This window comes from Chiloscyllium punctatum, chromosome 42 (genome assembly GCF_047496795.1).
Source record: "Chiloscyllium punctatum isolate Juve2018m chromosome 42, sChiPun1.3, whole genome shotgun sequence".
NCBI lineage: Eukaryota > Metazoa > Chordata > Chondrichthyes > Orectolobiformes > Hemiscylliidae > Chiloscyllium > Chiloscyllium punctatum.
In genome coordinates, this window is record NC_092780.1 from 45,724,973 (window position 1) to 45,751,330 (window position 26,358).

General features: G+C 44.4%; 1 protein-coding gene across 2 annotated transcripts; it reads right to left on the reverse strand.

Annotated features, from left to right (window-relative positions):
* Positions 1-2,595: 2,595 nt before the first annotated feature.
* myl4 (myosin, light chain 4, alkali; atrial, embryonic) lies at positions 2,596-26,151 on the reverse strand. 2 transcript variants are annotated; one of them, XM_072561903.1, is made up of 8 exons: positions 25,958-26,151; positions 16,951-16,978; positions 15,150-15,299; positions 14,225-14,398; positions 11,845-11,922; positions 10,503-10,545; positions 8,894-8,920; positions 2,596-2,862 (listed from the first exon to the last, which is right to left on the reverse strand). In XM_072561903.1, the coding sequence occupies exons 1-6, from the start codon at positions 26,066-26,068 to the stop codon at positions 10,517-10,519; spliced, it is 570 nt and encodes a 189-aa protein (XP_072418004.1). In that variant the 5' UTR covers positions 26,069-26,151; the 3' UTR covers positions 2,596-2,862; positions 8,894-8,920; positions 10,503-10,516. The 2 variants fall into 2 exon arrangements, with proteins under 2 accessions (XP_072418004.1, XP_072418003.1); XM_072561902.1 differs by lacking the exon at positions 8,894-8,920 and having other exon boundaries at positions 25,958-26,150.
* Positions 26,152-26,358: the final 207 nt, after the last annotated feature.

Genomic DNA, 26,358 nt, shown 5'->3' on the forward strand with positions numbered 1-26,358 from the left:
CTGACAAATTTGATTAAAGTTTTTGGAGAAGTCACAAAGGTAATTGATGTTGCTGGGGCAGTGGATGTTGTCTACATGGACTTTATTAAAGCATTTGACAAGATCAGCTGGTTCAGAAGATTAGGTCACATGGCATCAACACGGAGTTGGTAAGTTAGATACAAAATTAGTTTGGTCATCCAAGACAGAGGTTAATTATGGAGAGGTGTTTCTTTGACTGGAGATCTGTGACTAATGGTATTCCACAAGGACCAGCGATGGGACCTCTGTGGTTTGTGATTATATCTGTTTAGTAAGTTCAACAGACAACTAGAAAATTGGGAGGCATTTTGGATAGTGAGGAAAGTTGTCAAAGTTTACAGCAGGATATAAATCAGTTGAAGAGTTGAGTGGAGAATGGCAGACGGAGTTTAGTCCAGATAAGTGTGAGGTGCTGTACTTCTGGGGGGGTACAAATCTGAGAGGTGTACCCTTCAGAGGATTGAGATACGGTGGGATCTTGGGGTGCCAGTCTCTAGCAATACAAGTAGATCAGGTTGTAAATAAAATGTATGGCCTGCCCATCTTCATCATTGGGGCACTGAGTATAAAAGTTTACTTAGACCACATTTGGTGTATTGTGTGCAGTTCTGGTTGCCACACTGTGGGAAGGATGTGGAGACTTTGAAGAGAGTGCAAAAGAGGTTTATCAGGATGTTGCCCTGGATTGGAGTGTATTAACTATAAAGAGAGGGTGGACAAAGTTGGATTATTTTTGTTAGAATGTAGAGGACTGAGGGACGAATTGATAGACATACATAAAACTATAAGAGGCATGGATAGGTTGGATAGTCAGAGTCTCTTTCCTGTTTGGAAATGTCAAATAGAAGGGGTTTTGGGTTTAAGATGAGAAGGTAAATATTTAATGGGGATGCACAAAGAATGTTCTTTTACACAGAGGGTGCTAGTTGCCTGGAATACACTGTTGGAGTGGTGGTAGAAGCAGATACAATCACAGCTTTAAGAGGCATTTAGACAGACACACGAACAGGCAAAAAATAAAGGGATAGGGACCACATACAGGCAGATGGGTTTAGTTCAGAATGATATCATGGTAAGCACAGACTTGGTGGGCCGAAGGGCCTGTTCCTGTGCTGTACTGTTCTGTCTTAAATTCTAAGAAGAAGGTAATAAGTTTTGTTCTGGCTCTTGAACTATTGTTTCAAATAGTCTTGGGGAGATAGTCGCTGATACAGATCACAAATTATGTTCCTCAGAACAAGCAGCCACAGGTTATTGCAGTGGAATTGGATGTTGCAACCATTTACATTAAGAACAGAGCGAATTGCAGGCAAAAGCAGAATAGTACAGAATTCTGACTGTGGTGGGTTTTGAACGTACAGAACCCTGGCTGTATTGATTACATTGACTGCATTGGCACTGGCTGTGGTGGTTCATGTAAGGGCAGCTAAAGAAACAGGCTATAGTGATAACAGACAGAAAAAAAAACTGGGAGGAAGACAGAGAGAGAGAGAAAAATAGGAGGAGAGAGAAAAACTGGGGAGAAGGTGGGAGAGAAAGAGAAATTAGGAAGAAAGAGAGAGACTGGGGGGAGATACAGGAAGAAAAACTGGGAGGAGAGAGGCAAATATACAGAAGAGGGAGGAGTTCATGTTTGTTTGTGCTGGTCTGTTGGAGAAAGTGTTTTATTCTAGGAATCTTCCCAAGGCTTCTCCTCTCAAGGCTGGGCAGCAGTTGTACAGAGTATTGATTCACTTACATTTTTTGAATTTGTCTGTTAGAAAAATTTAAACCTGATTTATATTAATACTGATTTTTGAAATGATATTGATGAGTTTCTCATTGTGTTCAATACTGAGGAAACATCACAAGAAGTTTTATTTAAACATTTTTTAAAAAAAATCACTACAGTGAAGGAAGAGGCCATTTGGTCCATTGAGTTTGCACCAACACTTTGAAGAGTATCCCACCCAACCCCACATTTTCCACAGCTTTTCCATTTTAGCCTGAACACTACAGGCAATTTAAAATGGCTAATCCACCTAACCTGCACACCTTTAGACTGTGGGAGGAAACTGGGGCACCTGGTGGAAGTCCATATGGACATAGGGAGAACATGCTCCACACAGACAGTCACCCGAGGCTGGAATCAAACCCGGGTCCCTGGCGCTGAGAGGCAGCAGTGCTAACCACTGAGGCACTGTGTCTTACACTTTACACTGACTTAGCCTTCATGTTTTGAATCTTTTCTGTTATTTCACTGATTAATATATACCATTCACCTCACTATAAAACAGTAAGTCTAATATTTTCATGGTGGGGGAACTGTTCTGTGATATTGAGACATTAATCTGAGATAAAGATTAATCTGAGAATAAAATTCACCATGTCACATGATCAAATGTCATGATTTCCTGCCATGAGTGAGTAATGTGATCAAATACCACATGGGCATGTCAGTGAGGCTTCTACCTGTGGATCTGGTTAACGTGAGATCAATTCTACCTGTACCCGTGATGTCCTCCATGGTCACGCTGTGCAGTTATATTTCTAACTCATACCCCAAAGAGATACTCAAGAAGAAAAAACAGAAAAGTCTTTTGTTGTATTTTATTTGTGGTAAAAACTTATAGAAATTAAATATGTACTGGACAATGAGACAGGTTGAGTGTGGTGAAGCACACACAAGTCAACGCACACTGGGATATAGATGGATTCAGTGAGAACAACAGGATTGAGTGGATCTTCCCAGTGACACACAATGGCTCCTCACGTGCAGAATGTCAGCAGAAAAGGTTGTTGTAGTATAGATTTCACAGCTTGCTGCTCCTGGTGTTTATAGACAATCCCATTGCTCACAATCTGCAAAAAAAAATCAGAACTTAGAAAGGAGGCCAGGCATTAACTTGAAATTAAAATAACTGAGAATTAAATGAAAATTGACAGTGCAGAAGCAGAAACAGACCATTCAGCCTATCATATCCAAGTTGGTACTCACGTCCCATGTGGACCTTAAAACATTGAATGCTTTCAAGAGGAATTAGGTATAGTTCATGGGGCTGAAGGGACCAAAGGGAGAAAGTGGAGAGTTGATAATCAGCCATGATCATATTGAATAGTGGAGTAGGTTTGAAGGGTTGAATGGCCTCCTCCAGTTCCCATTTTCCATGCCTCCACCTTTTTCCCTCTCAGCCAATCAACATTTTCAACTGCACATTTCATGTCCTCAAGATCCTCTAAGTAACATTATTTTGAACCATGTAAGGCCATAGAGATATCTAACACCGAAACAGACCCTTAGGTCCTACTTGTCCTGTCCGACCAGGTATCCTAACCTAATCTAGTCCCATTTGCCAGCACTTGGCCCATATTCCTCTAAACCCTTCCTATTCATATACCCATTCAAATGCCTTTTAAATGTTGTTTTTGTTGCAACCACTTCTTCTGGCAGCTCATTCCATACACACACCACCCTCTGTGTGAAAAAGTTGGAATCTGTACTGAAAACAACAAATGCTGGAGATCACAGCAGGTCAGACAGCATCCATAGAGAGAGAGCAAACTAACATTTCAAATCTAGATGACTCATCTCGCTCAGATGAAGAGTTATCTGGACTCAAAATGTTAGCTCACTGTCTCTCCATGGATGCTGTCTGCCCTGTTATGATCTCCAGCATCTATTGTTTTTAGTTCACTTGAACTGTGGTCACTGTTGGAATGAAAGCTGGTGCCATAAATGCCAATGTAAAAATGATCATGATCTGCCTTTGGATGATTGTTAGAGGGACTAATCTTGGCAAGGAGACTGAGAGATATTCCCTTGCCCTTCTTGGTTTCATGACTTATCCAAAGACTGGACTGCACTGCACCCCAGCACTACTGCACAGAAGGTCACCATGGGGGCTGTTGTTCCATGTCTCTGGGGTTGAACTTGAACCCACAAAAATCTGCCTCAAATATTGGACAGCCATATCTGACACTCACCAATCATAACTGACACTCACCAATGGATAAACACTGATGGCTTTTGTGGGAATTGACATAAGTGAAATGCAAAGCTCCCAGCTCTATAATATCATTGAACAATCCCAGAACAGTACAACATTGAAGAAAGAATATTACTCGAGAGTAATGTTTCCTCTTGATGATCCACCATCACGGTGAATTCCAGTCAATTCAATTCACTCCACGCGCTAAAAATGGCTGAAAGCACTAGATAAAGTCAAGGTTATGGGGCCCGGACAACATCTCAGCTGGATTGCTTCAATTTAACAACATCGTATCAACTATCAAGCCAGGGGATCAACCCTGGTTCAATGAAGAACGGAGGAGGAGCAGCACTAGGTATACCTAAAAAATGAGGTGTCAACCTGGTGAAGCACCACAAACACGCCCAACAGCGGAAGCAGCAAGCGACAGACAGAGCTAAGCGATCCCACAACCAACAGTTCAGCTCTAAGCTCTGCAGTCCTGTCACATCCAGCTGTGAATGGCGATGAACAATTAAAGGAGGAGGAGGCTCCACAAATATCCCCCGTCTTCAATGATGGAAGAGCCCCACACACAAGTGTAAAAGATAAGGCTGAAGCATTTACAACAATCTTTAACCAGAAGTTCCAAGTGGACGATCCATCTCAGGCTCATTCAGTGGTCCCTAGTCTCACAGGTGCCAGTGCTCAGCCGACTCGAATCACTCTACATGAAATCAGAAAATGATTGCAGGTTCTGGATACTGAAAGGCTATGGACCTCATCAACATTCCTGCAACAGTACTGAAGACATGCCACTCTCTGAGCCAAACTGTTCCAGTACAGTTACAACACTGGCATCCACTCAACAATGCAATGTATTTTTAACCCGGCGGGTATGGGGAATCTGGTACTCATTGCTTGTGGGGATAGGAGAGGCAGAAACCCTCATCACATTGATGAGGTACTTAGATGAGCACTTGAAATGCTAGAGCAAACAACGTTAAGGACGAAGTGCTGACAAATTAAATTAGAAGAGATGCCTGGTACAGACATGATGGGCCGAAGGTCCTTTCCCTGTGCTGCAAAACTCTATGACTCTACGATTAAAAGAGTGAACTTCAGGTGCAAGGTCAGACTTTCTGCATCAAGGATCCCGAGCAAAGCTGGAGTCAAGGGGGAGCAGGGGAATAACTCTCTGCTGGTTAGAGTCACTTGGAACACAAAGGGAAACAGCTTTGGTAATTGGAAATGCAGCCTTTTCAGCCCCATAGCATTACCGCAGACAGCTGTCAGGGTAAAGACCTGGAACATCTTCAACATTTTAAAATTAATTCAGAAGATGAGGGCATCGCTGGCTGGGCCAGCATTTATTGTCCATCCCTAGTTGCCCCTTGAGAAGGTGGTGGTGAGCTGCCTTCTTGAACTCCGTGAGTCTATTTGCTGTAGGTTGACCTCACAATGCCCTTAGGGAGGAATTCCAGGATTTGACCCAGCGACACTGAAATAACGGTGATATATTTCCAAGTCAGGATGGTGACTGGCTTTTGGAGGGCATGTTGCAGTTGCAGGTGCTGGTGTTCCAGTATATCTACTTCCCTTGTCCTTCGAGACGGACGCAGTCATGGGCTGGACAGTGCTGTCTAAGGATCTTTGGTGAATTCCCACAGTTCATCTTGTAGATAGTACACTGCTGCTACTGAGCATCCATGGTGGAGAGAGTAGATACTTGTGGATATGGTGCCAATCAAACAGGCTACTTTGTCCTGGGTGGTGTCAGACTTCTTAAATGTTGTTACAGCTGCAGCCATCCAGGCAAGTATTCCATCACACTCCTGACTTAGAACATAGAACATAGAACATAGAACAATACAGCGCAGTACAGGCTCTTTGGCCCTCGATGTTGCACCGATCCAAGCCCACCTAAACTACACCAGCCCACTATCCTCCATATACCTATCCAATGCCCATTTAAATGCCCATGAAGAGGGAGAGTCCACCACTGCTACTGGCAGGGCATTCCATGAACTCACGACTCGCTGAGTAAAGAATCTACCCCTAACATCTGTCCTATACCTACCACCCCTTAATTTAAAGCTATGCCCCCTCGTAATAGCTGACTCCATATGTGGGAAAAGGTTCTCATGGTCAACCCTATCTAAACCCCTAATCATCTTGTACACCTCTATCAAGTCACCCCTAAACCTTTTTTTCTCCAATGAAAACAGCCCCAAGTGCCTCAGCCTTTCTTCATACGATCTTCCTACCATACCAGGCAACATCCTGGTAAACCTCCTCTGCACCCGTTCGAGTGCCTCCACATCCTCCCTATAGTATGGCGACCAAAACTGCACACAATACTCCAGATGCGGCCGCACCAGAGTCTTATACAACTGTAACATGACCTCAGGACTCCGGAACTCAACTCCTCTACCAATAAAAGCCAGTACGCCATATGCCTTCTTCACCGCACTATTTACCTGGGTGGCAACTTTCAAAGATCTGTGTACATGGACACCAAGATCCCTCTGCTCATCCACACTACCAAGTATCCGACCATTTGCCCAGTACCCCATTTTTTTGTTACTCATACCAAAGTGAATCACCTCACACTTACCTACATTGAACTCCATTTGCCACCTTTCTGCCCAGCTCTGCAGCTTATCTAAATCCCGCTGTAACCTGACACATCCTTCCTCACTGTCAACAACTCCACCGACTTTCGTATCATCCGCAAACTTGCTCACCCAACCTTCTAGCCCCTCCTCCAGGTCATTTATAAAAATGACAAACAGCAATGGTCCCAAAACAGATCCTTGCGGAACACCGCTAGTAACTGCACTCCAAGATGAACCTTTACCATCAACTACTACCCTCTGTCTTCTTCCAGCCAGCCAATTCCTAATCCAAACCTCCAACTCACCCTCAATGCCATACCTCCGTATTTTTTGCAGTAGCCTACCATTGGGAACCTTATCAAACGCCTTACTAAAATCCAAATACACCACATCTACCACTTTACACTCGTCCACCTCCTTAGTCACCTTCTCGAAGAATTCAATAAGGTTTGTGAGGCACGACCTGCCCTTCACAAAACCATGCTGACTATCCCTGATCACATTATTCCTATCCAGATGTTCATAAATCCTATCCCTTACAACTCTCTCTAAGACTTTGCCCACAACAGAAGTGAGACTCACCGGCCTATAGTTACTAGGGTTATCCCTACTCCCCTTCTTGAACAAGGGAACCACATTTGCTATCCTCCAGTCTTCTGGCACTATTCCTGTAGACAACGGGGACATAAAAATCAAGGCCAATGACTCTGTAATCTCCTCCCTTGCTTCCCAGAGAATCCTGGGATAAATGCCATCAGGCCCAGGGGACTTATCTATTTTCACCCTTTCCAGAATTTCCAACACCTCTTCCCTACATACCTCAAAGCCGTCCATTCTAATTAATTGTGACTCAGTATTCACATCGGCAACAATGTCCTGTTCCTGAGTGAATACTGACGAAACGTATTCATTCAGTATCTCCCCAATCTCTTCGGCCTCCACACACAACTTCCCACTACTATCCTTGACTGGACCTATTTATACCCTACTAATTCTTTTATTCCTGACATACCTATAGAAAGCCTTAGGGTTTTCCCTAATCCTACCAACTAAGGACTTTTCATGTCCCCTCCTTGCTGCTCTTAGCTCTCTCTTCAGAACCTTCCTGGCTACCTTATAACTCTCATTATTCACTCATGGGAAGTAGCCATCACTGGCTGGGCCAACATTTATTGCCTGTCCCTAGTTCCCCCTGAGAAATTGGTGGTGAATTTTGAACCGCTGCAGTCCACGTGCTGGACACAAACCATTCAGGAGGTCATTCCAGAATTTTGACTCAGCAACACTGAACAACCAGCGATATATTTCCAAGTCAGGATGGTGAGTGGCTTGAAGGGGTTGATGCTCCCATGTACTTGCTCCCTTTGTCGTTCTCGATGACAGTAGTTGTGAATTCAGAAAGTGCTGTCTAAGGAGCTTTGGTGAATATCTGTGGTGTATTTTATAGATAGCACACATTGCTGTGTACACAGTGGTGGAGGGAATGGATGTTTATGGAGTGTACAAAAGGCTTTCTGCCTCAGATCAGTGCTTAGGCCTTAGCTTCTTACCATCTACATTAATGTCTTAGTTAAGGGGTCTGAGGGTAGTATACCTAAGGTAGCTACTGATACACTGTCAAGAATGCAAGGAGATTGCAGAAAAGATAGAGAGAGATTGTGAGAGTGAACAGTGTATGTAAAATCAGGCAGAGCATTAAGTTATTCATTTTGATAGGAAACATAATCAAACTGAATGCTTCATGGGTGATAAAAGGTTGGAAGTGTTTGTATTCAGTGATCCTTGTACATGAATCACAGAAAATGAACTTGCAGGTATAGTAGGTAAATCTTGTTTTGGATTTTGGTACAAATGAATTGGTGTGTAAAAGTCAAACTGTCTTCTACAATTATCATAGAATCCCTACAGTGTGGATACAGGCCATTTGGCCCAACAAGTATACACTGACCCTCCGAAGAATAACCCATCCAGACCCAATCCCCTACCCTATTACTCTACATTTCCCAGACTAATGCACCTAACCCACACATTCCTGAACACTATGGGCAATTTAGCATGGCCAACTCACCTAACTTGCACATTCTTGGACTGTGGGAGGAAACCCACACAGACCAGGGTGAATGTGCAAATTCCACACAGTCAATCGTCTGAGGCTGGAACTGAACTCAGGTCCCTGATGCTGTGAGGCAGCGATGCTAACCATTGAGCCACCGTGCAACCCCTAATTAGATTGGGAACTGTCAGGTTTGCTCAAGTTTGGTTTACTTACACAAAAACAGGACAGGAGAGCAAGAAAGCTTTACTCACCATGCTCCTGGGAGGGGGAAGATTATCCTGTGAGGGTAGATAGATTAGAACAGATTAGACTACTGAGCTTAAATTCTCTGGAGTTAGGTATCTAATTCAAAAATGTATAATTCCTGATAGAACAGATTGAGAAAATGTCTCAGAGGCTGCACTCGGTGACTGCATTTCAAAGGGTGCCCTTCCAATCTGTGTGGAGTTGCAGCGGCTGTATTATTGATACTGTCACATACCCGAATACAAGTGATTTAATATAGTACTTTCAGATTTCCAGGACAGATACTAAAGATGGTGTGGCAGAGAAAGAGTGACATGTTCCAAATGACTTCTGCATTAAACTCAGACCAATGGGAGAGACAAGAAAGGTCATTGCAACTATCAGCTTGGTCTTGGCACCATCTGTACTGGGCCACTGAATGTTAGAAAGGACTGATTAAAAACACAAAAGAGAACTTAGGACACCCACACTTGGCACAGGTCTGGGCGTGGCGATATATATTGATGTCAGCTTGAGGGATTGGTCATTTCATACAGAGATGAGGAGAAATGTCTTCACTCAGATTGGTGTGGGCCAATGGCTGCCCATCATTTGACAGTCAGTGATACCAGCACAATACGCAGTGACAGTGCCACATTTGGAGATTGCACATTGTCGCGGAGGGGACAGGCTGAGAAAAAAATATGACTTAAACCAGTTGCCTGTGCCCCTTCACATCTGGGCTCCTGTAGATGGGGAAAGGAGTGAGCAAGACTCTGCTGTTGCTGCTGTACTCAGTTACTGAGACCATGGGTCAAACTGTCAGATATAATGGCATCCATTAGCAGAGAGTGGCCAGACCAGCTGAAACTGCACTGTCCAAGATAAAACCTGACAAATGACCACTGAGCTCAAAGGTTTGTGCATCTTTGCAATTCTCTACCTCAGGGGTCTGTGGATACTCAATCTTTGAGGTTATCCATGATAGAAATTAACACTATTCTGGGCACTACAGAAATTCAGAGATATTGGGATAGTATGGGAAAGTGATACGGAACTGCAATGTTAGACACAAGTCTGAAGGGGCTGAATTAGATACCTAACTCCAGAGAATTTAGGCTCAGTAGTCTAATCTATTCTAATCTATCTACCCTCACAGGACAATCTTCCCCCTCCCAGGAGCATGGTGAGTAAAGCTTTCTTGCTCTCCCTCCTGTCCTGTTTTTGTGTAAGTAAACCAAACTTGTGCAAACCTGACAGTTCCCAATCTGGTAGCACGGTGGCTCAATGGTTAGCATTGCTGCCTCACAGCATCAGGGACCTGAGTTCAGTTCCAGCCTTGGACGATTGTCTGTATGGAATTTGCAAATTCACCCTAGTCTGTGTGGGTTTCCTCCCACAGTCCAAGAATGTGCAAGTTAGGTGAATTGGCCATGCTAAATTGCCCATAGTGTTCAGGAATGTGTGGGTTAGGTGCATTAGTCTGGCTCCCACTTTCTAAATTCGCTTGTCGAGGGGAAGTTTTGTCTACATCAGATCCATTTTCAGGGAGTGACTGTGCCTCAGTTTCATTGGATAGTTCATGCTATCGCAAGGTGAAAAGTGTCAAAGCACCGAACATGTGGTTTAACTCACCAGAACATCATGCTTCATCCCGATAAGATGTGCTTCGCAAAAGCTGCAAAAATAAAACCAGACAATTATTGCTGTTCAATGAATAAGATCCACTTAAGTTACGCCTGGTTTTGAACCTCGCAGTTATTGGTCTCTCATTAACTAAAACGTCCATTTGCACGATATGATAAATATTGCCTTTTAACTTTGTCAAAATATCAACCATATATACCTGGGTTCTACACAATAATTCAGGGCTTTAAACATTGCACAGCTTTCAATTCTGTAAATAAGTTAATAAACCTGGCTTCCATGAAATTGTTATAGATATTGTTTCATTATGCTCCCTTATCACTGTATATCTTTGAAATCTATAGAAGCCACCTTATTATTGCACCACCCTTATTGACTTAGAGTCAATAGAGTCATAGAGACAGACCCCTCAGTTCAACTCGTCCATGAGACCAGATATCCTAACCTAATCTTGTCCCATTCGCCAGCACTTGGCTCATATCCCTCTAAACCCTTATTCATATATCCATCCAGATGCCTTTTAAATGTTGTAATTGTACCAGCCTCCACCACTTCCTCTGGAAGCTCATTGCATTCACGCACCACCCTCTGAGTGAAAAAGATGCCCCTTAGGTCTCTTTTATATCTTTCCCCTCTCACCCTAAACCCTATGCCCTCTAGTTCTGGACTCCCCCACTCCAGGGAAAAGACTTTGTCTATTTACCCTATCTATGCCCCTCGTGATTTTGTGAACCTCTATAAAGTCACCCTCTCAGCCCCTGACGCCCCAGGGAAAACAACCCCAGCCTGTTCAGCCTCTCCCTATAGCTCAAATCCTCCAACCCTGCAACATCCTTGTAAATCTTTTCTGAATCCTTTCAAGTTTCACAACATCTTTCCGATAGGAAGGAAACCAGAATGGTACACAATATTCCAAACTTAACATAAATTCTGTGACCGTGAAGGATGTTTTTGTATTCAGTTGGAGTGACGGACCGAGCAAGAGTTGGAGTGAGGGGACTGAGTGAAAGTCGGAGTGAGGGGCCGACTGAGAGTTGGAGTGAGGGGCCGACTGAGTGTGGGAGTGAGGGGCCGACTGAGTGTGGGAGTGAGGGGCCGACTGAGTGTGGGAGTGAGGGGCCGACTGAGAGTCCGAGTGAGGGGCCGACTGAGAGTCCGAGTGAGGGGCCGACTGAGAGTCCGAGTGAGGGGCCGACTGAGAGTCCGAGTGAGGGGCCGACTGAGAGTCGGAGTGAGGGGCCGACTGAGAGTCGGAGTGAGGGCCTGAATGTGAGAGTCAGAGTGTGTTTTTTTCCTGAGGTTATGGAGATGGTTTTCATCCTGATCTCACCTTCATAATTGACGCATCCATTTGAGTCCTCATGACCCGCCAACAGCTGCTCCACCTCACTCTCTGACATCTTCTCACCTACCAGGTAATGGAATCATTCGATCAGAAGGCAGGAGATCAGCTCAGTCCACCTACTCTCTATTCCAGCAATAATACAGCCAAGATGATCTTTTCAGGTTAAAAAGCAATTAATTGTCCCACAATGTGGCCAATCTCAATTCAGTAACATTTTATATAATTTGGATTCTAATCAAGATTAGATTAGATTACTTACAGCTTAGATTACTTACAGTGTGGAAACAGGCCCTTCAGCCCAACAAGTCCACACCGACCCACTGAAGCGCAACCCACCCAAACCCTATGGGCAATTTAGCACGGCCAATTCACCTGACCTGCACATCGTTGGACTGTGGGAGGAAATCAGAGCACCCAACGGAAACCCACACAGACACAGGGAGAATGTGCAAACTCCACACAGTCAGTCGCCTGAGGTGGGAATTGAACCCAGGTCTCTGGCTCTGTGAGACAGCGGTGCTAACCACTGTGCCGCCCAAGGGTTTGGAGTATTTAATATATAGAATAGCGAATATCCAGGAGTGAGTTACAGGCTGGAATCTAGTTCAATAGGTTCTGTGGGGTTTTTTTTTTCAAGAGATTAGCAGATATGTGGCAATGAATCTAATTGAGGGGTTCGGGGTAGGGTCGGGTGCTGATGCCAGTTTATGTATATAACAGTAGATATCTGGGAGTGAGTTACAGACTGGAATCTAATTAGTACCTTCTGTGGGATTTATTTCTAAGATAACAGAAACCTGGGCACAAGTCATAGACTAGAATCTAATTGAGGGGTTTGAGAAATTTTATAAAAATAAAGTCCCCTTATCTCAGAGATTGCCTCTGATGTTCTAGCATCAGAGAGTGATCCAGTCGGTTGGAATGTTGAGCATTGAAAGGCTCAATACTGGTCATTGATCAACCTGATGGCCTGGGAGTGGTCATATTTCTAGTGGATGGGGTGAATCTTGTTAACATTCCCCAGAGAAAGTGATACAAGGAATTCAGATTGGTCTAGCTCAGTATCAGCAGGAGGGTGTTAAACACTGCTGAGGGAGATCATTGGCACTGGGCTGGACATGATGGGCTAAGAGATGGGATGTGATCAGACTTAGACTGGATATGAAGGCTAAAGGGAGGGAGTACTAGCCTGGTTTGGAGATGACAAAGACACAGTTGAGGGTTTCAGCAGCAGCTGAGCTGAGATGAAGCTGGAGCAGGTGGTTCTTTGGGAATTAGAATTGTCCTGATGAGAGGATCTGCTTCACCCAGACACTAACTAGAGCAGACAGGCCAGGGCCACACTGGGTGTTGCTCATATCGCCAAAGAATGAAAGATCTTTCCGTTATGTAACTTGGCAGAAAAACTGCAAGGTTAGGCAGGACCATGTCTAGTCTCAAACAAAAACAGAGATTGCTGGAAAATTTCAGCAGGTCTAGCAGTGTCTGCGGACAGAAATCAGAGTTAATGTTTCAGGTCCCTCCTACAGAACTGGGATGAATAACGTAGCAGTGAGTCTCAATTTCATCCTAATCCATGCTGCCGTAATGGTCTGAGACTGGGATCCGATGGAAAGCCCCTTGTCCGTGTGTGTTGTGGGGACTAAAGCTCGCATTGCTCCAGTAAAGCAGGAAGCAATGGCAGACCCCAGAGGTATGAGCTTCTGCTGGCTGGACATTCATACCTGGACTCACAGCAAATCATTTCCATTTGATTGGCGAAGACAGTTCTGCTGCTCCCTCCCAATATGCAACTACTCCAGAGACAGCTCCATACCACTGCCCCTAGCTGCCCTTCTGAGCATCTGGTACATGGTTAAAATGTCCCTCCTAACCTTCAATTCCGTTGATTCTTTGCTGGTGTCTGACTGTGGGTTCGGAGTACATAACCCTGTACTTCCATACATTGCTCCTGATTGGGGATAAATGGGAAACCAAGTGTCTCTGGAGGCACCTCCAAACTGACCCCAGGACCCAATGCTGCCTGGGGACAGGGAAAATGAAAAGGTGGTGTACCCCGTAACACTGCTGGTGACTAACTGCAGGGCTTCCAGCTTGTCAGAGGGTGTCTCCTGCTCATTTCAGGTATTGGGACATTTACACACAATCAGGAACAGTAAGCTTGTTCCGGTGGTTTGTGTGGACTGTGGTTTCTTGCCCAGAAGTAAACAGTTCCCGTGAAAGACAGAACAGCACAGTAACAAGAACAAGAAGCTGGGGAGGGTCACAGTTAGGGAAAAGGGTAGAAATGGAAGACCAGTGATAATTTAACATCAATTTCCAAACCCACATAATCTTCCCTCCAGACTGAAGACATTCAACTCACCCAGTGTTGCTAGCACGTGACGGAGCTCAGCTCCCATGACAGTGCCGTTTCCTTCTTTGTCAAAGACTTTCAAACCTTCCACAAAGTCCTCATATGTGCCTTGGTCCTTGTTCCTGGTGATATGCTGCAGTATTGGGAGGAAGGTTTCAAAATCCAACGTCTTCTGGTTCATCTCTGCCAGGGGCAAACGGACTGTCACTCAGACTGACCGGATCTTTCAGAATACATCTCTGATGGGAGGGAGGGGAGATCAAAGCTCCCTCGTGACCCAAATCAAAATAAATATTTAAAGAAGTTTGAGGTTCAATTTTACTGGCTTGGAACCTCAGGTGGTGAACTGAACAGATCAAAGCATCATTCACCCAATCAATGGATCTTAATGAAGATACGTAGTACACGTGTTCTTTAGGGGAGGTAGGAAGTTCATTCAGATACATAATTATGGTTGTTTTTCATTGCATTGTGAAGAATTCCACCTGATGAAGGAGCGTTGCTCCGAAAGCTAGTGCTTCCAAATAAACTGTTGGACTATAACCTGGTGTTGTGTGATTTTTAACTTTGTCCAACCCAGTCCAACACCGGCACCTCCAAGTCATGTTTCTAAATGTATGTATGTGTGTGCATTTGTGTATGTCTGTGAGTATAAATCTCAAAGTATATTGTATGTGTGTGTGCCTGTTGGTATAAACGCGTGCGTGTGCGTCTGCATGTGTCAAAGTATGTCTACGTATGTACATGTGTATTTTGTGCAGATAAATGCTAAGTTTCTTTCCCCTCTTTTCCCATTGTTCTATGGAGCCAGTACAGCAGTAGCCCCAAAGGCGGTCACTCCAGTGTCTCAGAGCCACCTTTGCTGTGTTTGTTGTTATGATGCAGATGGACTCATGCCTATAGAATGAAGTAGCCCCAATCCCTGACACCTCACCTTCTGGTTTGGGTTTGCCAAGCACTTTCATGACTTCAGCATTAGTAGGGTTCTGTCCTAAGGCACGCAAAACATCTCCGCACTGTGCATAGGTAATCTTCATTTCACAGCTGGGCGTCCTGTCAAAAAGGGCAAAAGCCTCCTTGAACTCTGAAATCAGAGACACAGTGATGTGATTATTACTCCACACACCGAGGAACCTGATTCACACAAACTGGACACAAATGAATGACAACACTGGCTTCAGTTTGACAGCGCTGTTGGTTAAATAAACCGTCTGTACCACATGTTGAACTGAAGCCAGAATGTCCACTTGAAAAGAAAAGTCGCTGGACCTGAAACATTAACTTGGTTTCTCTTTTCACAGATGCTGCTAAGCTTGTTGAGTTTCTCCAACATTCTCTGTGCTTGTTTCAGATTTCCAAAATCCACAGTGTTTTGCTTTTACATCTTACCAGGAACCATTTGCTCCCCTTTTCCCTCTTCCCTCTAACTTGCCTCCACACATCTAATGTATTGTTAAGTTTGCAAAGGTGCCACTGTTTACATTGGATGAGAGGAGGGTGCTAACTGGTTGGCAAAGTTTTGGTAATCAGCATCCATCTGCATTCTCCATGACAATGCCTCTACCAATCAGAGTCCACTTGGCAACCAATCAACATCCTCCTCTCTTCGAGTTTAAATGTTGGTGTTTCCCTTGAATTGGTGTTCTTGTGAATGATGAGTACAAGACAAAAGTTTCAAACATTTTCGCAGTAATACCATGGTTTTGTCCAACCACAGAAGTGTTATGTTAAATGCTGACATGGTCTCTACTACAGTTATGAATTGTGGAAATTCATTCCACAATCTCACATCCCTATGTGGAAAATACTTTCTCCTGATCACTGTCTAATCCTCACGGTATTTAATCCTCTTGCTCCTTTACTTATTTACCTGAATACTTTCATCACTTTAAACAGTCCCATTAAAATTCCCTGTAATTTCCTATGATCTAAGGAACACACGCAGCATTTTTCAAGTTTTGGCTTATATTCCTTCATCGCAGGGAGCATCTCAGTAACTCTGTATCGTACCCTCCCATTTCTGTTACCTCAACCCCTTCCCTATTCTGTAGAGTCTTTAACAGTGGTCCCACTAAGATTTTGTATAGACTTTCTATCATGTCCCCATTTTAATATATGCAGATTTTTATGATATTGAGCCCTATTGTGGCGTTTTGCAAATTTAATGAGTCTGCGTGGAGTTTGCACATTCTCCCTGTGTCTGCGTGGGTTTTCTCCGGTGCTCCGGTTTCCTCCCACAATCCAAAGATGTGCAGATTAGGTGAGCTGGCCATGCTAAATTGCCTGTAGCGTCCAGGGATGTGTAGGTTAGGTGCATTAGTCAGGGGTAAATGTAGAGTACTAGGGTAGGGGTGGGTGGGTTACTCTTTGGAGGGGTCAGTGTGGACTTGTTGGGTCAAAGGGCCTGTTTCCACACTGTAGGGATTCCAAGACCCTAAAGCCTGATTATAAGCAAGTCATGGACCATTTACATTCTTCTTTGTTTGTATTTAGGTAGTAATAATCATCTCTCGCTTTGATTTCTCTGTAATGCTTTTTGCTGCCATTGTTGTGTTCTCAGGTGACATCTCCCAGTCGACCTCCCAGGGGCAGCAGAGAAGCCTGCGCTCTCGTTTCCATTGCCCTGGCCCATTCTCCTAGCTCCATCAGCCACTGTGAGAAGACTGACAGCACAATTAGCTGACCCCAGCTTTGGAAGGGTTGATAGTATTTGCTCTAGAACAGTGAAAACTCACCTTCAATCTGATCCGAACTGAAATCAATCTGAAACAGAAACAAAGTCAGCTTTATTAAAGAGTAACTGTTTATAAGGATGCATTACTCTCAAGGCTGCCTCACACGGTGCCATTCTTTGTGTTACATAGCATATCAGACTGGGAGAAAGTGAGGACTGCAGATACTGGAGATCAGAATCCAGAGCGTGATGCTGGAAAAGCACAGCAGATCAGGCAGTATCCGAGGAGCAGGAGAATCGACATTTCGGGCATAAGCCCTTCATCAGGAATGAGGCTTGTGGGTCAGGGCTGAGAGATAAATGGGGGGCGTGGGGTGGATGAAGGTGAGGGAGAAAGTGATAGGTCAGAGGGGAGAGTGATGAACAGGTCCAGAGGGTGGTGCCAAGTTGGAGGTTTGGGACTGGGATGATATTGGGAGGGGGTTGGAATGAGGAAGCTGTTGAAATCCACATTTATCCCGTGTAGTTGCAGGGTTCCAAGGTGGAATATGTGGCGTTCTTCTTTCAGACTTCATGTGGTAAGGGTTTGGCAGTGGAGAAGGCCCAGGACCTGCATGTCCTTGATGGAGTGGGAGGGGGAGTTGAAGTGTTCGTCCACAGGGCGGTGGGGTTAGTGGGTGCGGGTGTCCTAGAGATGTTCGCTGAAATGATCCGCAAGAAAGCATCCTGTCTCCCTGATGTAGCCTCATTCCTGATGAAGGGCTTATGCCCAAAACGTCGATTCTCCTGCTCCTCAGATGCTGCCTGACCTGCTGTGCTTTTCCAGCACCACACTCTCGACTCATATCAGACTGGTGTCAGGCTGAGCATTAAGACAAATCCTTGCCTCTATTCTCCATGTCAGTAAACATGATTCCCAAAGAGGTCTCGACACGGACCCACACTCTCTTTCCTGGATTGTGTGTTAAAAGTACTCACTTTTGACAACAGTGAGAGTTAAAAACAGGATACCTTGAAACTCCCTCTTCCAACTTAAACTCCTGGCTCTCAAACTCCATTGTCCTGCACTTGGATTGTCATTATCTCATATTTCTCTCTTTCTTTTCTGTTCCCTTCTTCGCTCCATCTTTCCTTCCCCACAAATCTGCCTTCTTCTCTTCCCTTTACCCACTCCCTTTTATCTCCCTCTCTCCCTGGAAGAGAGGCAGGTGAACCTCTGTCTCACCTGGAAGGACTGTTTGGGGCCCTGAACTCCCCAGGTACCTTCCCCTGCAACCGGAAAAGATGCTAAACCTGCCAGCACACTATCCCCCTCCCCTCCATCCAGGGCACCTTCCAGGTGAGACAGAGGTTCACCTGCCTCTCATCCAACCTGGGTTACTGCATCTGATGCTCCCGATGTGGTCTTCCCTCCATCGGGGAGTCCGAACATAAACTTAAGGAAGGGTTCGCTGAGCATCTCAGCTGGGCCCGCAGGGGCTGACTGGACCTCCCAGTCACCGCCCATTTTAATTCCCCTTCCCACTCCCTTTCTGACATGACCATCCTTGGCCTCCTCCATTGCCAAAACAAACCACAGCTCCTGTTGGAGGAACAACACCTTATCTTCCACCTGGGCATCCTACAGTCTGGATGATTCAATATTGAGTTCTCCAATTTCAAATAACCTCCCTCCAACCTTCCCATCCCCTAACTTCCTTCCCGGCCCCTCCCCATCCCTTAAATTCCTCTCAGCCACCAACCAACTTCATTCCTCCCACTGACTAACCAGGTTGTACCCTCTGCCTATCTTCACCTATCCCCATTTCACCACTCTGCCCCGCCATCCCCTTTCTCTGCAGCTCCCCCTACACCCACCCTCCCAGTCCTGAAGGAGGGTTACACCGGAAACGTCGACTTCTCCACCTTCTAATGCTGCCTGACTTGCTGTGTTCTTCCAGGATCCTGCCTGTCTAAGTTGCGTTCCTTAGAGCAGAGGAGATTGAGAGGGGACATGATTGAGATGGATAAAATAATGAGAGACAGATATAGGGTAGATGGGAAGAAATTTTTTTTCCCATGATGGAAGGGTCAATTACCAGGTGGTTTGGTGGAGATGGGAGGAAAAATGCTTTCATCCAGAAGGTGTTTGGAACATGGAACTCACTGCCTATAGGAGCGGCACAGCGGAAACCGTCATAACATTTCGGAAGTATTCAGATGTACACTGGGGTGATAGGGGATATGAAACTATGGGCCAAGTGCTAGAACATGGCATTAGAATGGTTAGGTGGTTATTTGTGACCAATGTGGATGGGATGGGTTCAAAGGCCTTTTCCTATGTTGTAATTCTTGGTAACTCTATGAAACTAAGAAATAAATTAGTTTAATCTGAAATTAAAAATTCATCAAAAGAGATTGAAACCAGTCACATGTAAAGAAACTTTGGAGGCCTCTTTTTAATTTACACTTCACACATCCAGCTTGGAAACAATCACATCCAGACACAGGAAGACATCAATGAGCGATATACTTCAAGCTCACGCTATGACAGAGCAGGGAAAGTAGAGCTCTCTCTCTCTCTCTCTCTCTCTCTCTCTCTTTCTCAAGAAAGTAATAGCAACCATTATCAACAAAATTTGGGGAAATATCTGAACATTGAGAACTCAAAGATATCTACAACATTCATGGCTGCATCTGATCTGTATTGGTCACTATTGCTTTTTAAATTTTAAACTTAATTTACATTTGTTTGATGTCACATCTTTGTTAAGTTTTATCTGGGTTAATGAATAATAACATTTCTCTCTCTTCCATTCAAGAAAACCTTGTAATTTCTAAAATTATCTCTGGTGAACTTGTTAATTACATTTTAATTGGTGTGAGGTATAACTGCATTCTAAAAGCAGCATTAAATCTTTGTGGCCAAAGTAAGGAGGTTGAAAAGAGTGGAGCCAATTCAGCCCCTTCACCCATTTGTCTTCAGACTTCATATGTCCTAACCTATGTGATGAACTTACCTTGTTGAACCTCATCAAAGGCCTTCTGAAAATCCAAATATATGATAACTACTACATTACCCTTGTCTATTTTTTCCATTATTTTGTTAAAGAAATATCTGGGTAATTAGCATAAGTTGTCCTTTTGGAATTGATGCTAAATGAATAATTACATTGCCTGTTTCTGGATATTCTCCATTACACCCTTTCGTGTAGATTCCACTACCCTTCATATCACTGACATTAAACTGACTGCTCTATAATTCTTAAAGAAAGGGAGTCTGAACAAGACTTCTATAAGACCAGCACTAACTGCCTGCCGAACCTTAGACACTCCCGCAATCTTCTATATTTTGTAAATATAAACTAATATTTTTACTTTCTTTTTCCCCTTCATCCTCTGGGTTAAAAATCACACAACACCAGGTTATAGTCCAACAGGTTTATTTGGAAGGACTAGCTTTCAGCTTCCAAATAAACCTGTTGGACTATAACCTGGTGTTGTGTGATTTTCAACTTTGTCCACCCCAGTCCAACACCGGCACCTTCAGGTCAACACATCCTCAGAACATGTGTGGGAACATAACGTGCGAGTCTTTTTATCACTCTCCAGCTTTGAGTTTATTTTTCACTTTTGATCCCAATCTTCTTTTTCAGCACATCCTAAAGTCAGGTTATAAAGGCTGAAAGAACCAAAAACAGAAGTTGCTGGAAAAGCTCAGCAGGTCTGGCAGCATCTGTGAAGAGAAATTGGAGTTAATGTTTCGGGTCTGGTGACCCTTCCTCAGAGCTTTTCTAGTAACTTCTGTTTTTGTGTCTGTTTCATTATCTTCTGTGGTGAAAGCGTAGCTGACATAAATATTCTTCAATAATACTCTATTTTGTTCCCAGTGTTTGAATTCCAAGCCCATTTTTTTGTTTTTTCTCCCTCCAATGTCCTTCTCATTTACCATTTCTCTGTGGTACCCCTTCAGTCCTTTCTCCAGTTGTGCACCGCAGATAGTACCTCTGCACCTTCAATCAAGTGCATTTGCCACATGAGCAACTAGACTATGTGTTGGAGCTTTGCTGCTCTTTCCTTCTGTCCATAGCTGGGTCCTTTAGTCAGGCACAGACTCAGGAACCAACAGTGTCCGAGAAGAAGATCATTCTTTCAGGGTGACAGTTACTGTACAGAGCATCAATCAATGCAAGATTTGTGGCTTTTCTACCCTCTGGGAAATTTCAGCAATCAGTTTGATAAGGCGAGAATGCAGTCCTGAAAAAATAATTTTCCTGATTACATTTCTCCCATTTAATGGACGGTAGCTTTCACATTGTCAAAGCTAATCTTCCTGTATGGCCCAGCGCAGCTCAATTCCTGGGAAAGGTAAACACTCGGACAGGAACTAGGTTGTTCACCAGTAGCCTTCCAGCTGTTTTTAAGTTGACAGTAAGGTCCCTAGCTGTGCACTGAGACATTGCCAGGAGGGCAATGTGCTAACATGCACAACTTACCCTTTCTACCTGGTATGCCTCATTCAGACTAAAGACTAAGAGTCTCTTCCTTATCTTCTGTTTTTGTAAAATAGGCATATTCCTTTCCCCAGGGTCATGCTGTGTGTGGGCTGCAGTGACAGGAGCTCTGTGATAAAGGACAGATCAAAGGTAAACTCACTATAGTCCCACCTGACCATGAAGCTGCTCTACCATCAGAGAGAGACACTTGGCAATTGTTTAACTTGAGGGTCACCACGCCTCAGGCAAGGTTGGGGAGTTGAGAGGGCGGGTCCTTCATGGTAACTTCAGCCGATGTGGGAATTGAACCCACACTGGTGGTATCACCCTACATCACAAACCTGATTTCCAGTCAACTACCCCTACTGACCTAACTGCAACTAACTAAGGCTGCAGATAGAGCTTTAAGGTAAGTAGTTGGGCGGGGGTGGTTGTAGGTTCAGTTACGTGGAAAATTATAAAATCAAAGGTAAAGGAGAGGTAGGATTGTAGCATAGTGACAGGGTTCATTATTACCGGATAATATAAAGAAAGGACAATAACGCCTAATGGAACCAAAGAACTAGAAATGTAGGGAAACTTGATAAGAGTATTAACTTAAAGGTTTTGCATCTTCACATGTGAAGAAAGTCAGAATAAAGTAGCTGAATGGATAGCATAAAGGTAGATTGAGGTCCCAAGCACTTCAAACCATTTAAATATAGGGGAGGTCACAGAAGACGTTATTAAAGTTTCAGAATAAGGAATAGGTCAGAATATGGAAAGGGTAAGGAATCTAACTTCAGGCACAGCAGGTAAGGGGACAGCTATGAGAATGGGGACAATTAACATAGGACAGAAGGTGTTGTACTTAAATGCATGCAGAATACAAAACTAGGTAAGTGAGCTTGTAGTGCAGATTGAAATTAGTGGGTGTGATGTTGTGGGTCACAGAGACAGAGGTTGCAACGGGATAAGGGCTGGGAAGTAAATATCCAAGGATCCGCAGCTTATTGGAAGGAGAGGCAGATGGGCAGAGAGGGTGGGGCGCCTTGATAGTAAGAAATAAAACTAAATCAATGGCAGGAAGTGAAATAAGAGTTAGAAGGCATAGAGTCGTGTGGGTAGAGTTGAAGACTTGCAAAGGGAAAAAAAGGACCCTGATGTCCAGGTCTCCCAGAGGTAGTCAGAATGTGGGGCAGAAAATAAATCAGCAAATAGAAAAAGGCATGGAGGAAAAGGCACTATTACACATGGGGGAATTCAACATGCAGAAGGACTGGGAAATCAGTTTGGTAGCAGATCTCAAGGAAAGGAATTTGTGCAATTTCTACGAGCTGGTTTGTTTGAGCAGCCTGTGGCAGAGCCCATGAGGAAACCGATAATTCTGTATTTGGTGATGTGTAAAAGGCAGAGTTGATTAAGGAACTTAAGGCAGAGGAACCCCCTTGGGAGCAATGACCATAATATGATAGACTTTACCCGCCAGTTTGAGAGGGAGAAGCTGGAATCAATTGGAATGGTATTAAAATTGAGTAAAGGTAACTACAAAGTAACTCCCTGAGGGAGGAACTGGCCAGATTGATTCAAAGGGAAATCTAGCAGGGAAGATGGTGGAGCAGCAATGGCAGGGGTTTCTGGGGCTGCCAGAGCTGACAAGGGAAGTCAGGGTCAGCATGAAAGCAAAAGAAAAAGCATACAATGTAGTGAAAGTAAGTGGGAAGCAGGGGATCTTTAATGAATAGATGAAAATTAAAGGAGTAACAAAGGAGAGAAGATGAAATATGAGCTCTTCAGTAATATAAAAGAAGATTGCAAAAGTATTTTTAGATACATAAGTATAAGAGAACAGCAAGAGTGATTAATGGATCATTGGAAAATGAGGCTGGAATAGTAGTAATGGGGAACAAAGACAAGGTGGAGTGACTGAACAGGTACATTGCACCAATCTTCACAGTGGAAAACACCAGTAGCATACGAGAACTTCAAAAGAGTCAGGAGGCAGAGGTGAGTGCAGTGATCATCATTAAGGAGAGGTTGCTGGGGAAACTGAAAAGGTCTGAAGGGTGGATAAATCACCCAGATCAGGTGGACTATACCCCAAAGTTCTGGTGATCTTTCAGGAATCACTGCAGTCAGGGAGGGTTCCAGAGGACTGGGAAATGGCTAATGTGACACACTTGGTTAAGAAGGGAGGGAGGCAGAGACAGGAAACTATAGGCTGGTTGGCCTGAACTTGGTCGTTGGTAAGATTTAAGAGTCAAAAAGTGTGGCGTTGGAAAAGCACAGCAGGTCAGGCAACATCTGAGGAGCAGCAGAATCGATGTTTCGGGCATAAGCTCTTCATCAGGATTTAAGAGTCTATTATTAAGGATGAAATTGCAGAGTTCTTGAAAGTGCATGAGTATCACTTTGTAAAGGGGGTCATACCTAACAAATCTGTTAGAATTCTTTGAGGTAATAAGCAAGTTAGACAAAGGAGAGGCAGTGGATGTGATCTATTTGGATTTTCAGAAGGCCTTTGACAAGGTGCCACACAGAAGACTGCCAAATAAGTTAAGAGCCCATGGTATTAGGGGGTACGTACTGGCATGGATAGAGGATTGTCTGAACCAGCAGAAGGCAGAGAGTAGGGGTAAAAGGGATCTTTTTCAGGATGACATCTAGTAACTCTTGGAGTTCCTCAGGGTTTGGTAGTGGGACTACAGCTATATGTTATACGTTATACAACAATGATCTGGATGAGGGAACCGAGGGCATTATTGCTAAGCTTGAAAATGACGTAAAGATGGGTGGAGGGACAGGATACTGTTGAGGAAGTGGGAAGACTGCAGAAGAATTGGATAGCTAGGGGCAAAGAAGAGGCAGATGAAATACTTTGTGGGAAAGTGTGAGGTTATGTACTTTGACAGTCAGAAAACTGAATAGAGGAGTCGGCTGTTTCCTAAATGACTGAAAATGTGTTGCTGGAAAAGTGCAGCAGGTCAGGCAGCATCAAAGGAGCAGGAAAATCGATGTTTCAGGCATGAGCCTTCTTCAGGAATCTTCTCCTGCTCCTTGGATGCTGCCTGACCTGCTGCGCTTTTCCAGCAACACATTTTCAGCTCTGATCTCCAGCATCTGCAGTCCTCACTTTCTCCTAGAAGATTGTTTCCTAAACAGGGCAAGGTTTCAGAAATCTGAAGCACAAAAGAGACTTAGAAGCCCTCATTCAGGATTCTCTCAAGGCCAACATGGAGGTTCAATGGGACGGCTAATGCAATAGTAGCATTTATTTTGAGGTGGGTAGTTGCAAGAGCAGAGATATACGACTGAGGTTGTATAAGGCACTTGGAATATTGTGAGCAGTTTTGTGCCTTTTCCTAAGTAAGGATGTGCTGGCGCTGAGGTTTACAAAATGATCCCAAGAATGAAGGGCTTGTCATATGAGGAGCTGTTGAGGACTCTGGGTCCGTGTTCAATGGAGTTTAGAAGGATGGGGAGTGGGGAATCATGTTGAAACTCACAGAATACTCAGAGGTCTGGATAAAATGGGCGTGGGGAAGATGTTTCCACTATAGGAGAGACTCGATATGAGTGCACAACCTCAGCCTGAAGGGATGACCTTTTAGAACTGAGATGAGGAGGAATGTTTTCAGTCAGAGGGTGGGGAACCTGTGGAACGCCGTTACCATGGAGGGCTGTGGAGGTCAAGTCATCGAGTGTCTTTAAGACAGCGAAAGATAGACTCCTGATTAAATAAGGGGATCAAGGGTACAGGGAGAAGGCAGGAGAATGGAATTGTGAAACATATCAGCTGTGGCCGAATGGCCTAATTCTGTTCCTATATCTTATGGTGTCATGGAGCCCTGAGATGTAGATCACACTGACATTCTGCAACACTGTTTCAATTCACGGAGCCACCAGAGAGAGAAATCTTTTTTCAGAAGATGGAGGAGACTACAGCTATAGAGAATGCACCTCCTGCTGGCTCATTATTGCCTGGTAATTGATAGGAAATGCATAGTCAATCAGGATTTAGATTGAGTGGTTTAAATTGGGGGAAGATTTTCACTTATGATACTGTGGATTGGAGGTAAGGAATGGCTCTCCTCAGCACCATCTGGGCTATAATCAAGGTCCCTGCTTGAAGGCTAGGTGTTCGCTAAGTCAAGGTCGAATATGTCTCAACTCAGGGTGTGATAATCATCTAGCTGCTGCTGAATTCCCTGAAATCAGGAGGCTATGGTGAGGGTGGGGTCTGTCAGAGGTGGGTAGACAAAATGAACGAGGAAAAATAAAGACGTCTGCAGCTATTAGGGTCACCAAACAAAAAGCAAGGAGCAGCCAGAGACAGCTCCCAGTGCACGCTACATCTGCAAGATGTTACTGAAGCCTTTGACACTTATTGTGTTCAGCTCAAAAATGAAATCTTTCACTGGAAAACGGAAACGGGATTTCCTGCACATTTAGTAGAAAGCAGAAAATCCTCAAAACAAACCTTACAGCTGCTCCACAGCCCCTCTGTCATTACAGTACCCTTACAGATTGTCATTTTAAATATTCAGTCAGCCATTCATTCATTCACTGCAGGTCTCCAGGCAGCAATGATTCTCTCACAATGGGTCCACTTACCATCACACTCTTGGGGTCGAAGACAGGTTCCTTGGGAGGTTCTGGTTCTGCAGGTGGTGGTGGAGGGGCTGCCTTGGCAGCTTCTTTCTTCAGTTCTTTTTTGGGGGCCATGGTTTACCGGGACCAGCAGGATCTGGGAGGTGTGCAGAAGCTGTGAGCACACGCACGAGTACCCGCATCCTCCAGGGCCGCCTTATATAGTACCCTCCAGGCAGCCAGCCGACAGCTGAGAAAGCAGTAACCACTGCCTATAAATGGAAGCAGTTTCCACCCCACCCCAGGGAATAACCGAGCCCGGGGCTGGGGAGGGGAGAGGGTCAGGACTGTCATGACAACCAGAAAGCCGGCAGTTCTTAAAATCGGAGCTATGACAATTAAAGGGAAGGCGTCCTCTTTAAAAT

What these genes read in the sequence shown, in the direction of transcription:
- myl4 (XM_072561903.1), bottom strand. Translation starts at nt 26,068, where the DNA reads ATGGCCCCCAAAAAAGAACTGAAGAAAGAAGCTGCCAAGGCAGCCCCT. An exon ending in TCGACCCCAAGAGTGTGATG is followed by an intron (nt 16,979 to 25,957) that starts GTAAGTGGACCC and finishes TTTCTGTTTCAG; the next exon opens with ATTGATTTCAGTTCGGATCA. An exon ending in TGGCAAACCCAAACCAGAAG is followed by an intron (nt 14,399 to 15,149) that starts GTGAGGTGTCAG and finishes TGCCCCTGGCAG; the next exon opens with AGATGAACCAGAAGACGTTG.